The sequence below is a fragment of the Medicago sativa genome, chromosome 6, assembly GCF_051527215.1.
Source record: "Medicago sativa cultivar Bolivia chromosome 6, Bolivia_mono, whole genome shotgun sequence".
In the NCBI taxonomy this organism is placed as follows: Eukaryota; Viridiplantae; Streptophyta; class Magnoliopsida; order Fabales; family Fabaceae; genus Medicago; species Medicago sativa.
This window is the reverse complement of record NC_140754.1, coordinates 57,477,255-57,494,690: the sequence shown is the minus strand read 5'-3', so window position 1 is coordinate 57,494,690 and position 17,436 is coordinate 57,477,255. Positions and strand designations below refer to the sequence as shown.

General features: G+C 42.9%; 2 protein-coding genes across 2 annotated transcripts; one reads left to right on the top strand and one right to left on the bottom strand.

Moving 5' to 3' along the window:
* Positions 1-4,062: 4,062 nt before the first annotated feature.
* On the bottom strand, positions 4,063-7,486 carry LOC146915870 (uncharacterized). Its single transcript, XM_085721471.1, has 3 exons — positions 5,231-7,486; positions 4,437-5,060; positions 4,063-4,350 (listed from the first exon to the last, which is right to left on the bottom strand). The coding sequence occupies exons 1-3, from the start codon at positions 7,484-7,486 to the stop codon at positions 4,063-4,065; spliced, it is 3,168 nt and encodes a 1,055-aa protein (XP_085577597.1).
* Positions 7,487-9,351: 1,865 nt separating this feature from the next.
* LOC146915869 (uncharacterized) lies at positions 9,352-10,080 on the top strand. The gene has a single exon (XM_085721470.1). The coding sequence runs from the start codon at positions 9,352-9,354 to the stop codon at positions 10,078-10,080; it is 729 nt and encodes a 242-aa protein (XP_085577596.1).
* Positions 10,081-17,436: the final 7,356 nt, after the last annotated feature.

Below are 17,436 nucleotides of genomic sequence, written 5' to 3'. Positions count from 1 at the left end.
GGAGTTTCAAAGAGCATTTCTTTCTGGTTCTGCCTAAGAGTGCGGCCGCCTTGGGAAATCTCTTGGAGGCTGCTAAGGAAGGTGGGCAGAAGCGTCGTTCTTACTTCCACCCATGCTGGTCTCAGGACCATTTTGCTTATGAACCGAAGGACTTCGGTCGGACCGCTGCCACTTTGACCGATGAAGAGAAAAGCCTTCGTCAACAACTCTGGGCTTTCATTGAGTCCCTTCCCCAAAGGGTTAAGACAGACCGGCGGGGGGACCCTTTGATGAATGCGGACGGGACCCCAGTAACAGAACCCCGCTTCATCAATACTTATAAGTTGTTGACCTCTGATAATTCTGATGCCTGTCTTGGTAGCTTATTTTCTTGTTTTGTCTTCTTGCTGTCCTTTTGTTCTGTTTCTTCTGACAAGTTTCTTTTGTCTTGTGTTTGCAGAGAAAATGAAGAAAGACTTAGGAGCCCTCGTGAATGCGGCCAGCAAGAAGCTCTCGGCCAAGAAAAAGCGTAAAAATGTTCAGTCTCTGGAGCATCTGATTTCTGGGTCTGGTCCTAGCTCAACCCCTGGTCCTGTGGTGGATTTGGACAGGGAGGAGCCATCTGAGGAGCTGGTGCAGGATCCTGCCAAGAGGCAGAGGGTGAGGATGTCCTCTGAGGATCCAATCACGCCGATCAAGGCCGTTCCCGTCCGTTCTGAGAAGGGAGACTTCCTCCAGTTGCCGAAGGTGTGGTCCGAGCCGGAGCTGTGTGGTCCCCAGTCGACCCTTTTCTTGGATGATTATGAGCTAAGGATTATCCAGGATCTGGGTCCAGCTGGCCAGAGTAAGGCAATAACTGATGGGGTTATTGCCACTATGAAGGCTTTGGAGGTCGCTGCTGCTTTGAACAACGGTTCTCTGGACAGTGAGGATCGGGTCGACACTCTGGTGCGGGAGAGGGATGTTTTGACCGCCAAGGTCGCTGCTCTTGAGGAGGATCAAAGGAGCAAGAGGTCCGTCGCTGAAGAGCGTGACCGTGAGCTTGCTTCATTGAAGGAGCAGTTGTCCGGAGCTCAGACTGCTATCGAGCAGGCGACCGCATCTTCTCGGAAGCTGGCTGAGGAGAAGGCTTCCTTGGAGGGGACTTTGGAGAAGGCAGACCTCCCTAGGGATGATGAGGCAGAAGACCTTGCTGTCCTGCGGCGCGCTGGCCTTGTGGACATGATTGGTGAGCTGGAAGGAAGCTTGGTGGAGGCCCTCCAGCTTGGCTTTGATCGGGCGGTGGCCCAGTTTAAGGTGACGAACCCTGGCATTGAGCTGAATGTCGAAGGAATTCACCCTCTTAGCGAGGTGAAAGACGGGGTGATCGTTCCGCCTCCCGATCCCGAGGAAGAAGACGGGCGTGTTGATGAAGCCCATGCCTGATGTGGCCTTGTAATTAATCTCTTGTTCAACAACCAACTTGTAATGACATTGTGCGCCCTTTAGTGGTTTTAGCACCTTATAATATGATTGTTTCATTCTCAATTATACTTGTTTCTGTATGTTTTACTTTCAAGTACAATGTTTTGAATTTTGCATGCTCGTTGCGTGAGGCTTTACTACTCTTTGAAGTATTTGTTGAGAGCGAATTATCTATCTATCTTGTATGTAGGACAAACTGTAATAATTCGTACGCTCTTAGCTGCTGTCGAAAGCGGATTATCTATCTGCCTTGTGTTTTTGACAGATTGCAATAATTCGTGTGCTCTTAGTTGTTCAACTTTCGAACTTGTCTGCTTTTGGATCGCAAAGCTCTTTAAGTTGAGTGTAGCGGGACGGGCTACCCCCCGCAGTCATTATTTCGACGAAGTGACTTAATGACTGGAGAGTCTTGTACGCCCGCCCGACGTTTGGTAGCTTTGATTTGATGAAATCAAAGTTGTGCCTTTTGCTTTCCAGGTAACAATTGACTTCGCTTGGAAAGTTTTTACCTTTGCGTAGTTTTGCAAGGAAGAGCTCAGGCAAGAAGTTTTCTAACCGTTTACGCGGAGTATTAGTTAGAAGTGTTTGCACATCCAAGAGATTGTGTATCTGAATATGTGTCCAAAGTTATGGACGTGTAACAGCGGATGAATGAGACAATTTTTTCTAAGTTCCCTCCACTGAGGCGTGAAACACCCATCGCGAGCTGGGGTTCTACCTAGCATGTCGAGCAGTGATGTCGCAGCGGTATGCGTACATACTGAGGAGTAAGAGAATTTGTTATGTAAAATCCTCTTATCCTTTTTCTTTTTGGATTCGGAGTGGTACGACTTTCCTCTTCCGTTTATTTGCTCGACGGGGAGCGATGAGTTCGTTGTATCGAACTAAGTACATACATTAGAGTGAGTTGGCGTTGTTTGCCATCTAAGTGTAGTACTTTTTGAGTTTTTCTGCATTCCAAGTCCTTGGAATTGCATTTTGATGGAGGTCTTCGAGTCCGTAATCTCCTGTCCCGGTCTTCATCCGGATCCTGAAGGGGCCGTCCCAGTTGGCGGCGAGCTTCCCTTCTTCGGAGTCCTTCTGGTTTCGCTGGAGGACGAGGTCGCCTACTTCGAATTCTCTTTTGATGACTTTCTTGCTGTGGCAATCAGCTATTTTCTGTTTTATTGCTGCGTCTCGCAAGGTTGCCCCTATCCCGACTTCGTCGACGAATTCGAGTTCTTCACGTAGATTTGCCGTGTTGGCCGGGAAGTTAGTGCTGGCGTCCGTACGCCATGTGAGTTCGGTTAGCTCAATGGGTAAGACCGCTTCCGTCCCGTACGTGAGTCGAAAAGGTGACTCGCCAGTTGTGGAATGGGGAGTAGTTTTGTAGGCCCAGAGGACTGCGTGTAATTCCTCCGCCCACTGTGTTTTGGCCGCGTCTAGCCTCCTTCTTATTCCTCGCAGAACTACCCTGTTTGCAGCCTCAGCGAGGCCGTTGGCTTGAGGGTGTTCGACGGAGGTGAAGCTTTGCTTGATGCCGATATTCCTTAGGTAGTCCTGGAACCGTTGGTCCGTGAACTGTGTACCATTGTCGGATATCACTAATGCTGGCACTCCGAATCTTGCTAAGATGTTTCTCTTGAAGAAGCGGAGTACGTTTTTAGCTGTGATTTTGGCCAATGGTTCTGCTTCAATCCATTTGGTTGAGTAGTCGATTGCGACGACCAGATATTTTAGTTGCCCAGCGGCTTTGGGGAATGGTCCCAGAAGGTCGATGCCCCACCATGCGAAAGGCCAAGGTGAGACCAAGGACATTAGCTCAACAGGGGGTGCTAGGTGCATGTCCCCGTGTCGCTGGCATTTATCGCAGAGGTTCACGTAGTCTTGGGCGTCTTTCAGCATGGTAGGCCAGTAGTATCCTGCTCGTAGGGCCTTTTTTGCGAGAGCTTTTGCACCAAGATGTTGTCCGCAGATGCCATCGTGGATGTCAGCGAGGACTTTTTGGGTCTCGTTGGGTCCTAGGCACTTGATTAGTGGAATATTGAAACCTCTTTTGTACAAGGTTCCTTCCACTAAAGTGAATGAGCAGGCCCTCCGTTTCAACCTTGTCTGTTCTTGCTGATCGGTCGAGAGCTCGCCATTCTCTATTTATCGAGAGATGAGTCCCCTCCAATCTTCCAGTCCGATGATCGAGTTGACCTCTTGATGTAGAGTCCCTCTATTCGGGATGCTTGGCTCGCCGAGGACCTCTTGTATTACTGTCTTGTTTCCGTTCGCAGTTCGTGTACTTGCGAGTTTCGAAAGAATGTCTGCCCGAGTATTCTGTTCGCGGGGAACGTGAATTACTTCTACGGCGTCAAATTCTTTCATTTTCTCTAGTACTAACTGGACGTACTTTTGGAGGTGGTCTTCTTTTACCTGGAACTCTCCTGTGACTTGGGAAGCCACTAGTTGCGAGTCGGTAAAGATTTTCACCCTTGTGGCCTCCATGTCTTTGGCGGTTCGCAAGCCAGCTAGGAAGACTTCGTACTCTGCAGTGTTATAGGTAACAGGAAAAGACAAAGCGAGGGAAATTTCGACAACGATACCTTTGTTGTCGTCGATGATTATTCCGGCTCCGCTTCCTTTGGCGTTAGATCATCCATCTACAAAGGCGGTCCATTCTTCAGGGCTTTCCTCAGCTGGGAAAGTCATTTCGGTGAGAAAATCCGCGAACACCTGAGCCTTTAGTTCCTTTCTGGATTCGTAATGAATGTCGAACTCGGATAGCTCGAGTGACCATTTCATCATCCGACCAGCCACGTCTGGAGGACCCAGGATCTGGGTTGGTCCGTCCGGACTACCACCGTGTGCGCTAGGAAGTACTGCCTTAGTCTTCTGACTGCGCCGAGGAGTGCGAGGGCCACCTTTTTGATCCTTTGGTACCTTGTTTCAGGTCCCAACAATGCTTTGCTGGTGAAGTATACTGGTTTCTGCCCCTCCGCCGTTTCTCTGATGAGGACGGCGCTTACCGCGTTAGAAGAAACAGAGAGATATAGGTACAATACTTCACCTTGATCTGGTCGTGATAGCACTGGTGGCGCAGAAAGCGTTTCTTTGAGGCGCTGTAAGGCAGCTTCGCACTCGTCAGTCCATTCGAACTTCGTTTCTTTCCTCAAGAGTTTGAAGAAAGGAAGTGCGTGTTGAGCGGACTTGGCCACGAACCTGGAGAGAGCGGTCAACATTCCGTTGAGTGTTTGGATGCACTTTTTGGAGTGGGGTGTTGGAAGCTCAGTAAATGCGCGACATTTGTCTGGATTTGCTTCAATTCCTCTTTCTGTAAGATAGAAACCGAGGAATTTACCCGCTTGGACTCCGAACGTGCATTTTTCTGGGTTGAGTCTCATGTTGTATTTTCGAGTTTGCTCGAACACTCTTTTGAGATGAGCGGCATGATCCACCTCTTGTTGGGATTTTACGATCATGTCCATGTAAACCTCTAGAATGTCGCCCAGAAGTGCCTTGTCGTAAACTCTGTTCATCATCCGTTGATAAGTAGCCCCCGCGTTTCGTAGACCGAAGGGCATTACGTTGTAGTAATAGTTACCTGATTCGGTCATGAAGGCTGTTTTCATTTTATCTTCAGCCATGGGTATCTGGTTGTACCCAGAATAGGCGTTCATGAAGGATAAAGTTTATAGCCAGAGGAATTATCAACGAGTTTGTCGATGTTAGGAAGAGGATATGCGTCTTTAGGGCAGGCCCTATTAAGATCGGTATAGTCAACACACATACGCCATTTTCCATTAGATTTTTTGACAAGTACAACATTGGAAAGCCAGGTAGTGTATTTGGCTTCGGAAATAAACTTTGCCTCTAGGAGGTCTTTTACAACCTTTTCTGCAGCCTCTGACTTCTCGGGAGACTGCTTCCTACGACGCTGGGCTACAACGCTAACTCCAGGATCCACAGTAGGTTGGTGACAGGCGACGCTAGGGTAGATTCCGGGCATGTCAGCTGCGCTCCAGGCGAACAGGTCAGCGTTTTCCTTGAGGCAGGCGACCAGCTGGTTCTTGACAAGTTCGGGGAGATCCTTGCCAATCTTGAAGTTCTTCGAGGGGTCGTTGCCGAACGGGACCAGCTTGAAATCACCATCAGGAACAGGTCGAAGAAGTTTCGCGTTGAGCGGATCCTTCTTCTCCTGTTTTTGTTCCTTTAGGTCCTCCTTGGTGAACCTGGGGTCAAGTTCGACCAAGTTGGCGTCCACAGCAGCTTTCCCTTTGTTCTCAGCAGGTTTGCTGGGTTGGGAAACCGAGTTCTGGGTTTTGTTGGCTTGGAGGAAACATCTTCTTGCAGCTTCGATGTCTCTGCTGAGTGAGGCGATGATGCCGTCTTTCGCATGATATTTCAACTTCAGATGAGCGGTTGAACATGCGGCCCCTAGCTGGGCGAGCCCAGTTCTCCCTATAATGCAATTGTAGAGAGACTGGCAGTCGATCACCAGGAATGGGATCTTTATTGTCGTTTTGGCCTCCTCTTCGTCGAAGGTGACCATTAGCTCCACGTACCCCCTTGGTTGAGTGGATGAGCCGTTGAAGCCATAGAGTTCATCCCCAACGTAGGGAGAAAGGTTTTTCTCCGTCAGTTGGAGAGTTCTGAACAGGCTGGTGTACATGATGTCGCATGAGGCCCCTGTGTCTATCAGGACTCGTCGGACATCTGCATTGGCCATCGATGCTCGCACGAGCAAAGGGATGGCAGAATTTGAAGCTCCACCAGGAAGTTCGGAGTCATAGAAAGCCAAGGGTGGCCTTCCTCCTCGGATGGATGGGGCCATGGTGTTGACGTCCATGAGCTCCGGGAACTTCCTCTTCATGCTGACCATGGAAATGTTCAGCGTCCCTCCAGTGATGATGTTGGCGGTCGAAAACTGTTCCCCGGTGCATGAATAGGGGGTGATTTCCACGTTGTCTGGGAAATCACCTAGATGTTCCATGGACATGGCGATGGTCCGGCCAGGTTCAGAACTGTCACCGACGAGATCGACAACTTTCCTTTCTGATTCTGGATTTTTCACGTATTGTTTGAGTCGACCCCTTTGGATGAGTAGTTCGATGGCGTCCTTCAGATGGATGCAGTCGTCGGTTTTGTGTCCGTGGCACTTGTGGAACCGACAGTATTTTGTTTTGTCGACTCCCTTCCTTTCCTGAGTTGGAGCCTTTGGCGGCTTAATGCCGACTTCTGTTAGATCGGCTACAGCAATCTTGGAGATGATTTTCTCCCTTGACATAGCCAGTGGAGTGTACTCGGTGAAGTGACCGTTTGGTCTATTGCTTTCGCGAGCAGCTTTGCCTTCCCTCTTTTTCTCATGGAAGGGCTTTTTGGAGGATTCAGCAGCAGGTTCCTCCTTCCTGACCTTGTTGAGGCTGTCCGCAAACAAAGCCTCTTCGTAGGCGATGTAGATCTTGACGATCGCTAGGAACTCGTTGAGAGTCCTTGGGCGATCCAGGAGGACAGCTTTCTTGACGTCCGTCTCGTCGCGTAGGCCTTTGGCAATGAGGTATAGCTTCGTTGTCTCATTTGCGCCCCGGACCTGGACGGCTTCTTTGTTGAACCTCTCGATGAAGTCTCGGAGAGGTTCGCTTCTTCCTTGGACGATGGCTTTGAGGGAAGCCACCGTTTTTGGTTGCGTCCTCGACGCAGTGAAGTGGGTGGTGAACTCGTTGCAGAGGTCGCTCGAAGAGTCGATGGAGTTTCTCCTCAAGTTCTTGAACCACGTAACGACTCCTCGCCTCAGAGTAGTGACGAAGAGCTTGCATTTAATGGCGCCCCGCACCGATCGGTAAGTGAGAACTGCTTCGATGTTCTCAATGTGCTCATCCGGATCGGTAGTTCCGTCGTACGAGTCCATTTGCGGCGGCTTTTCCAGTCCGCGAGGGATAAGAGCTTCCCGGATACGCCGTGTGAACGGACCGTAAGCATTACGATCGGTTCGGGTATCACGGGTGTCCAGTGAACTGGAAGGTGACCGGGAGAATCTATTGTGCCTGGGTGGAGACCTCCTGGGTGGAGTGCGGCGCATAGGGGATCTTCGCGACGGGGCCCTTCTGGGAGGGGATCTCCTTGGTGGAGACCGTCGGGGGGACCTTCTTGTCTAACTCCGGGAGTAGGATGGAGATCCGATGCTCGCCGAATGTCGAGGGGATCTGGAACGTGACCGGTCGGGGCTCCCTCCTCTTATGTTACGCATTGGGGAGAGAGATCGCCGGGTTTGGACTGTCGGACGTGCTTGTTCCAGATCCATCAGCCGGCGGTTCTGTTCCTCGATTAAAGATGTTTGTCGTTGAACCGTGCGGATCAGGTTGCTGATGAGTACGCCGGTTGACGCTGCGTCTTCTGGCGTCTCTGCAGGGCGGATGGGACCTAGCAGAGGCCTTTGTTGGATAGGAAGTACGTGAGTTGGGTCCTCCCTGGGTGTATCCACAGGTGAAGGTGAGGATGTTACGCCATCCTGTTGAGGAATACGCACCTCACTTCGTAGCTGGGATTTGGCACCGTTGGCAGCCATGGTAGTTTTTTGTGAAAGCTTTGGTTTTTAGGGATAAAAACGGGGAAGCTTGTGATTTCCCACAGACGGCGCCACTGATCGTACCTGATCATAAGGAGACTGTTGGTGCTTTGAATGCGGTGGTTGTGACGGTGGTGGAACGCGTCAGGATGCTTCTTGGAGCGGATGGGGGGTGTGTACCTGCAGGCACTCCGACGCTCAAGTCAGTAGAGATCAGAGAGTGAGGGTTTTAGTGGGAGATAGAGTTCTACCTTGGGGACTGCGGTGAGTCCCCTATTTATAGAGGTTGAGGGCTGCAGAGCTGTTAAGGAGGCACACCTGGCTCTGGCGGTTACGAAATCGTGGGAAGTGTAACCGCCAGAGATTTTATTGCGGGAACGTGCACAACGTGCAAGAGAGACGTTGGAGTTCGTTTGAACCGGTCTTTTTGCTTCGTGCACTCCCCTTCAGGCGAGGGGGTACGTTGTGAGCAATAATGCCAAACGTGGAGTTTGGGCTTTGAATGATATTGGGCCTAAGTAAATGGGCCAAGAATCTCTTTGGGCGGTCTAGAACACTACCTTATGTTTGAACGTGATAGCTTTAGCTTTACCGGTAAATAAGTCGTGGTTGTAATGCTTCATCTCACAATATATATTTCATGCATCGTCAATTGAATAGAAAACTATATTAACATTACATGTTGTGATTATTAATTACTTTTTTTTTTGGTTATATTATTTTATTAAAAGTATAATCCCTCCGTCCCGGAATATCTGACTCATTTTCTAAAAAAAAGTGTTCCAAAATAACTGAGTCATTTCAATTTTCAATACAACTTTCATCATTCCCAATACAATATAACATTAAATACAACTTTCATCATTCCCAATACAATATAACATTAAATAATACTACTTTTATCATTCCCAATACAATATATTCCAGTTTCCCCTTTATTTATACATTTTTCTTAATCTGTGTGAAATGAGCCCAGATAAATTGGGACGGAGGGAGTAATAGATTAATTTGATTTTGGCAGGATAGTATAATACATTAATTTAACACAATAGAAAAAAAAAAAAAAAGGACAGATATATACGGGAGTGCTCTAACGCCAGTCTGTATTAAACAAAAAAAATTCTGTTGCTTTTTGTTAACCTTTATCATGTGATCCGTACATGTGTCACATGTGTATAAAAATAGAATAATGTGTCACATGTCTATAATAGATTTTGACCAAAGAAAAACAGAGTGATAGACAAAAACCGTACATGTGTGTGATAAAAAGTAACAGTATAAGCTGTTGCAACGGATCACCAAGAAAACAGATAACTCCTTTTTGGCATAAAAAGAACGTAGCAGAGAAATACATAGAATCAATTATTTTCACATCATCCATGGCACCATCAAATCGAAAAGCAGCATCAAAAGATAAATCCTCGTCAAACATGGGCTCACCACCACCAGCTGTGGCCGCACCCCCCATGACATATAACCAACCACTGTCACACGAATACCCCGGATACCCGCTTGACAACAACAACTCTTCTGCTAGTGCTAACCAATTCCTTCATTGGTATATTCGATGTTCATGGTTAACATTCACACGTGTATTAGTTTCCGTGCTTATCTTGGCGGTTGTGATAAACCCTGAGCTTCCTATTTTGAAGATTGTTTACATGTCGGTTTCTAATTACAACAGTTCATCAACACTTACAGGAAATTGGGACGTTAGTTTAACTATTAAAAATCCAAACAATAGATTTGGAGCATCTTTTTTGGATTTTAAGATTCATATATTAAGTGACAACAAAACGTTAGCAGTGAGTAATGTACCTGATTTCGAGTTAAATACACATGAACAAAAACAGGTATATGTGAAGACTTCATCACATTACTTGATGAACTCGTTTCAAAAGTGGGATTTGGATAAAATGAATAATGAAAGACAAGGCGGTTCTATGGCATTTAGTGTGAGGGTGTCTTGCAAGAGTAAATTTAGTGTTGGGCCGTTGGCTTTGAGAAGTAGTAAGATTTCAGCTATTTGTGAAGGATTAAATGTTATGTTTCAAAATAATTCGGGAACGGGAATATTTGATAGTGGTGGTAACCCTGTTACTTGCTAACTTTACATGTGAAGAAAATTCGATGTTATACATTTTTATTTTTTTTTATGGATGCATTTGTGTTATTTAAGAAGTCTTTCTTCTAATTTTGTCGTTTCAATGTGGGAAATATATGATGTTCTTTCTTTTTGTTAAGATTTTTTAGATTTTTTTTTTTGAGTACATAGACGAAATGACAAAGCCATTATAAACTCACACACACAAGTGGAGGTACCGGGGTTCGAACCCCGGTCATGACATCCGGCCTAACAATTTCGGCATTTTTGCCAGTTCAGCTAGGACTTGTGGATAATTTTTTAGATTATTTAATTGGAATTAAATTTATCTTCAAATTTTTATGTTATCTGCTGAATTTATGTAAGTTATCAATGGTTTATGTTGTTTATTTAGATTCAATTAGTGTCCCACACATTGCAATCTATATCTGTTCTGGACCGGCCAAAAGGACTTTAGGCCCATTTACTTAGGCCCAATACAATTTCAAGTCCAAACTCCACGTGTGGCAAACTTACTTGCGACATACCCTCTCTCCGCGAGGGGGGTGCACGGAGCAAGCAGGATCGGTTCAAACAAGCCACAACGTCTCTTTGAACGTTCCTGCAATTATTTCTCTGGCGGTTACACTTCCCACTATTTCGTAACCGTCAGACCCAGGTATGCCATTACAACGGCTCTGCAGCCCTCCACCTCTATATATAGGGGACTCTCAGCAGTCCCCAAGGTAGAATCTATCTCTATCTCTCCCTCTTAACCTTCACTCTCTGATCTCTACTGACTCGAGCGTCGGAGTGTCTGCAGGTACACACCCCCCGCCATTCCAAGAAGCATTCTTGACGCATTCTACCACAATTCCAACCACCGCATTTAAAGCATCGGCAGTCACCTTCTGATCAGTAGTAATTAGTGGCGCCGTCTGTGGGGAATACAAGCTCTCCCCGTTATTACCTTACTAAAAACCAAAGCTTTCCAAACAATTTACCATGGCTGCCAACGATGTCAACTCACAGATACGAAGTGAAGTTCGTATCCCTCAACACGATGGTATGACATCTTTACCTTCTCCTGTGGGTACACCCAGAGAGGAACCAGTACAAATAGTTCCTCTCCAAGATAGGCCTCTACAAGGTCCTCCACGACCTACAGAGTCACCAGAAGATGCCACACCAACTAGTGCCCTTGTTGTCATACCCCAATTTTTGACCTAAGACATCACTAACACACGTCGTTTGACTCTGATCGATCTGTGACTTTTCATTAAAAAATTCGGCAGGGAGGTATTTTAAAATACCTCATATATGGTTTCGAGTCGGCCCCTCTTCTCTCAATTTTTATTTATTATTACTTTTAGTTTTTATCTTTTGTTGTAGTTAATTAATTTTAAATTACTTTTAAATTTTATATCCATAAGTTAATTACTTTTAAATTTTAAGTTAATTACTTTTAGTTTTATTTATTATTATTATTATTTATTTTTATATCCATATCCAAAATTTTGTCCAAAAATATCCAAGGCCAGCTCATCCATCCTGTCACGTTTTCCTTTAATCCCAAGCCAAGGCAATTTTGGTACTGCTTCCCTCTATAAATATAACACACTAATAGCCAATTTGGGACACACAAAAAAAAATTCCAAGGAGCCAAATTTCGATCCAAACAGCCATCAAGCACACAATTTTCACACTGAAAATCTTTCCAGCAGAACACACAAAAACAAGCCGAAGTTCATCACAAGCACACCTGCAATCAACCAACACATAAACCTGCACAACAAGAACAATAATTCTCGAAAGGCACACGTACAGAAATAGACGCACAAAACAAACCCAGTTACCAACACAAGTCTCAAACAAACCTCAAAACAGCCATAACTCATCATCCACACAACCCAACCAAATCGACATAAACCAACCATCACAACCGACCCAAATCCAGATTCAAACTCGTGCAACAATCAAAACCAGTAACAAATCCAGATCGTACAACAATAAAGATCAAAGGGTATAACCTTAATTTCTTTTTCTTTGATAGATCTAGTGTTCCTTTCTTTTAAAAAAAAATCAATTGTTGTTGTTTTTTTTAAAAAAAAAATCAAAAGAAGGAGGAGAAGAAGAGGATAGAAAAAAAATTATATAAAAAAGGGACTTTAAAGTCCGGCGCGGCGGCGCCACCGCACCTTGTCGGCGACCACCACCACCACCTTCTCCACGTTGGAGAAGAAGAAAGAAAGAGAGAGAAGAAAGTCTCTCTCTAAAAGGAGGAAGAGAGAGAAGAAAAGTGTAAAAATGAGAAAAAAAACCGGAATACCACATATATAGCAGTAAACCGGTCTGGTTCTCTCGGAACCGGTCCACCAAAATCGGTTCCTCAAGCCCAACGCGCTCAACATCACCCTAAGGCCCAATTTTTTTCTTTTAATTTCTGCACCCCCTTTATTTCTTGCCCACCCCCCCCCCCCCCCCCCCCCCCCCCACATGCATTTTTTTTATTCCCGGTTTGTTTATTTCCTACGCATTTTATTTTTATTGCATTTTATATCATTGCATCTCATTTTTATTTTGTTTTCATGCATTTTAATTTTTTTTGCACATTTATTTTATTTTTTCCTCTTGTATTTCATTTCTTTAGTGTCTTAAGTTTATTATCATCCACATATTTATTTTATGTCATTTATTTTCATTTTTATTTTGTTTTCATGCATTTTAATTTTTTTTGCACATTTATTTTATTTTTTCCTCTTGTATTTCATTTCTTTAGTGTCTTAAGTTTATTATCATCCACATATTTATTTTATGTCATTTATTTTTATTGCATAGATTTAGAATTTTAATTTCTTTTGCATATTTATTTTATCTTTTCCTTTTGCATTACATTTTCTTTATTGTTTTAAGTTCATCATCATTCACATATTTATTTTATGTCATTTATTTTTATTGCATAGATTTAGAATTTTTATTCCTTTTGCATATTTATTTTATCTTTTCCTTTTGCATTACATTTTCTTTATTGCTTTAAGTTCATCATCATTCACATATTTATTTTATGTTGTTTATTTTTATTGCATAGATTTAGAATGTATTTAGGTCAAATGTAATACACAAATAAGAAAAAGTGTGCGTGTGTGTGTGTTGTATTTATCGCTTTATATATTATTAGGGACTTTGGGGTGATCCCATGTCACCACGGAAGTCCACGCGCATTTATCTTTTATCGCTCCGTTAGTTTAATTTTCATTTATTATCAAAAATAACAAAAACATTCAAATAACAAAAATCAGAAAAAATATTTTCATAACAAACCTTGATCTAAAATCAAGTGATCGTTCTTTTTATTTTCTTTCTTAATCAAATTTCAAATCAATTTTAATTCTACTTTGAGTCTACTTTCTTTCAATATAAAAAATACAAACAAATTCCAATTTGCCACTTGGCTTTTTATTTCAAACCTTTTTTCAGAACTAATAAAAAAACACAAAACCAATCAAACGTCGTTTTCTACCCCGAACTACGAGGTTTTGATCCCTTACGGGTACGTAGGCAAAGGATAGTCGTCCTTCCAAATCAATAAAAAATATAATTAAAAATGTTCCTTTTCTTTTATCACTTTAATTCCTTCTTTTAAAAAGCAAGCAAGTTATAGCACAAAATTTGAATAAAATCCAGAGGTTCTTGTAGAGTACTACGAATATTTGGGGTGCTAATACCTTCCCTAAATATAACTAACCCCCGAACCCTAAATCTTTTAAAATGTGGTATTTGAACCTTTTTTCCACTTTCTTTTGAAAAATCAAATGTTCAGTCGTGAATAAAAATAGTGAGTCAAACGCTAATCAAATAGCTTGACATCCAAAAAATGACGCGACAGAAAAGGCGAATTCACTAGGGAATCCCCCCTAAGAGGGTTGAGGTTAACTTGGCTTTATTTAAATTTTATACTATAACTTGCTTAAAAATAAAATCAGAAAAATAAAAGATGGAAATACGTGTATATATGTCCTTTCTTCTTTCTTTCTTCTTTCTAATGTGAGTGGTGAGATAAGTCCATTACCCAGACTTCAGAGAAACAATATGATAGGACGGTGGTATAATCATAGTGCCTTGCCAAGAGTGAATTTTGGTTGTGGCACATGTGATAACCCCACTCAACTCAGGGATCTTGGAAACATACTATGTTGGCATGAGTATTCATGTTTGGCATGTTATTTTCAAGTGACCGCTAAAAGTTGAGAACCTTTAGTTACCTTTAACCCCTCTTGGCCTTTTAGGACGTAGTGTGGTGGCTAATCATGAGTAATCTTGGTTTAGTTGATACGCGATACTACACTCAGACGAGACTTTCTTACGAACGTTGTTGGACCAGAAGTATTTCCGCAACCCGACGACATTCGGAAGCGGTTAAATACTCTGAGGACTTTGTAGAACCCGAAATAAAGGTACATATGAAACCATAGTCTTTATCAAATGGGGTTGTTACCCTTAACTCCAACATTATGGACCTAAACTCACCATGTATTCTCTGTATTTTAGCATAATCATGCATATTCATTCATAAAACTTTTAAATATCAAAGGACTTATAGAAATTTTCTTGTAAAACACCGTAGATGGAGATTCTTACGAGACACACTAGGAGTTATGCTTTCCAGAGACCAGATGTGTCCAAATTAAGGGAGCTAGGAAGAAAGGTAGCTAGTCAGGACGATTTTCACGAACGTTCTGGGAAATTGCTTGATATCCTCAAGATAGACGCTACAAAAGGCGTCTTGGAGACTTTGGTTCAGTTTTATGATCGTCATTGTCACTGTTTTACTTTCCCAAATTATCAGCTTGTCCATACTTTGGAAGAGTACTCTTATTTAGTTGGTCTACCCGTGCTTGATGAAGTACCCTTCAGTGGCCTTGAGCCTGCTCCTAAATACTCAACTATTGCTAAAGCCCTCCATCTTAGAGCCTCCATCGTAAAAGATAATCTTATTGTCAAAATCAAAGGAAGTCTCTCAGGCTTCTCTACCGATTTCCTTTACGATCAAGCCTCCGTTTTTGAGGAAGCATGCGCCAACTATGCCTTTTTCTCTGTCATAGCCCTGCTTATTTATGGTCTTGTGCTTTTCCCAAACATTCCTGACTTTATCGACATCCCGTGCCATCCAAGTTTTTCTTACCAAAAACTCTACCCTTACTCTTTTAGCTAACACCTACCATTCCGTCCATGATCGAACTCTTGCGAGTCATGGAGCTATCCATTGTTGCGCACATTTACTCTACAAATGGTTCGTCTCTCATCTACCTCGATCCCGTTCTTTCATAGTCAACCTTGAAGGTATCCCCTTGTCATACCCTAATTTTGGACCTAAAAATACTTGCTCAAAATATTTTTCATCTATGATATGGTCTTGGACCTTTAAAAGATTGTCAATTTGCTATTGTTTTACACTGATATTTTGCCCTGCTTTATCTGCCAATTTTGCTTTGAAAATCTTTTCAATTGTGATTTTGTCTATGTTTTCTTGCATTTGAAACCACACAAAGGATTTTCTTGCATCTCAAGTCATTTGAATTTTCTCTGATCAATTGCATATTTCTCTGCATTTTATTTGAACCTTATTTACAAAAATCATTAGAAAGGACATTTTAGTCATTTCCTGCATTCAAACTCATTTTAGTCCTTGTAAATGTCTCTGAGTCTTTTCAACTTGTCTGCATAAATCCTTGCTTTAATTCTATGATAAAATTTATTTCAAAAATTGCATTTGAGTCATTTTGAGTCAATTTAGTCCCTAGGGGCATTTTGGTCATTTCACATAAAATTTTCACAGAGAGGTTACTTTAAAGTACCTCATTTGGTAATTGGTTCATTTTAGTCCTTTTTGTTGCTTTTAATTGTTTCACTTTACGTTATTTTCAATTTACCATTTTTAAACCAAATTTTATTATTATTTTCAATTTAGTCCTTTCTTCCATTTTATTTTTTTCCTTTTTAGTCTTTTTTCATTTTAAGTCCTTTTAGTCCTTCAAATTGCAGTTCAGTCCTTTTCTTATTTTGTAGTTTTGTCCTTTTAATTAATTGCAGATTAGTCCTCCTAGTTGTTAAAATTGCATTTTTTAGTCCTTTTTTCAAAATTGCAGTTTGGTCCTTTAAGTTTGTCAAATTGCAGAAAGGTCCCAAGTCCCAAAATTCAGCAAGGCCGAGTTTGTTAGAGCTCCAAGCACAGGTGGCATTTTCTCATTGGCTTACAGGTCCAAGTGTCAGCCTATAAAAGGCCATATCATTAATGCACAGTGCCAACACACCCACTCATTACGAGCCAAATCATCACAAACACATTCCCATTTCCATTTTCCAGAAAAACGGATCAAAACCTCAAGTTCACATGAACTTCATCAAGAACACGTGAACCAGAAACCCTAACCGTTTTCCAGATTCACCAAAACAAACACAAATCAACAAATTCAACACCAATTCCATCGTTTCATCACAATCCAGAACATTCATCCCCAAATCCAAACCCTAAATTTCCAGAACATGAAATTGAAGCAAAATCAAACGAATTCATCACAGTTCTCAGAGATTCAAGCATGAATCATCATCATTGAACTGGTTTCTTCGCAATTCAAGTGTGAATTCATCACTGACAGTGACGAATTCGCCACGATCACGAAGAGGAGTTTGAGAGAGAAGAAGAAGGATCGAAGCAAGGTTTTGAGCCGGCGAAGAAGTAGAAAAGGTTCACCGATTTATTTTCGGTCTCCAGAAGCTTCAAAACACTTACTAGAAGAATCTGAAGCAACTGTGAAGTTCTGCGAAGAGTTCTTAGTTCAAATCTCCGATTAAACTCAGGCAACTTCACAAAACCTTCTCGTTTTTCATTTCAAAGACTCAACGAAGGCGCGTGAGCGTCTTTAATCGGTGAATCTATGTAGATTGAGGAAGATTAAAAGGTTTTCTTGTGAAAAACTTTGAAAACCTAAAAAGATTTTCAAAACCGAAAAGTTAAAACTCCGATCTACGTAGATTCAAGCCTTGCATGTGTTTTTTGATGCATGATTCGTATTTAGAATTAACAAAGAAGTGGTTTAGGGTTTGATTCGAGTGTGAAACTCGCCGGAATCTGGAATTCACGGCGGAGCTGATGAAGATTCCGATGAATCTTCATCTTTTCCGGCCGTTTCATTCCAGAAACCGGCAGGGAAGATGAACGGAGAAGAGGAGAGAGGGGAGAGCTTCTCTCTCTAAGTGTAAACTTAGAGAGAGAAACGAAGAGAGAAAATGATTTTGAACCGGCCTTTGGTGCTTTTATAAGGGCGTGAACCGGACCGGTTCGTTCGAACCAGTCTGGTTCACCTCTGAACCAAACGTTTTC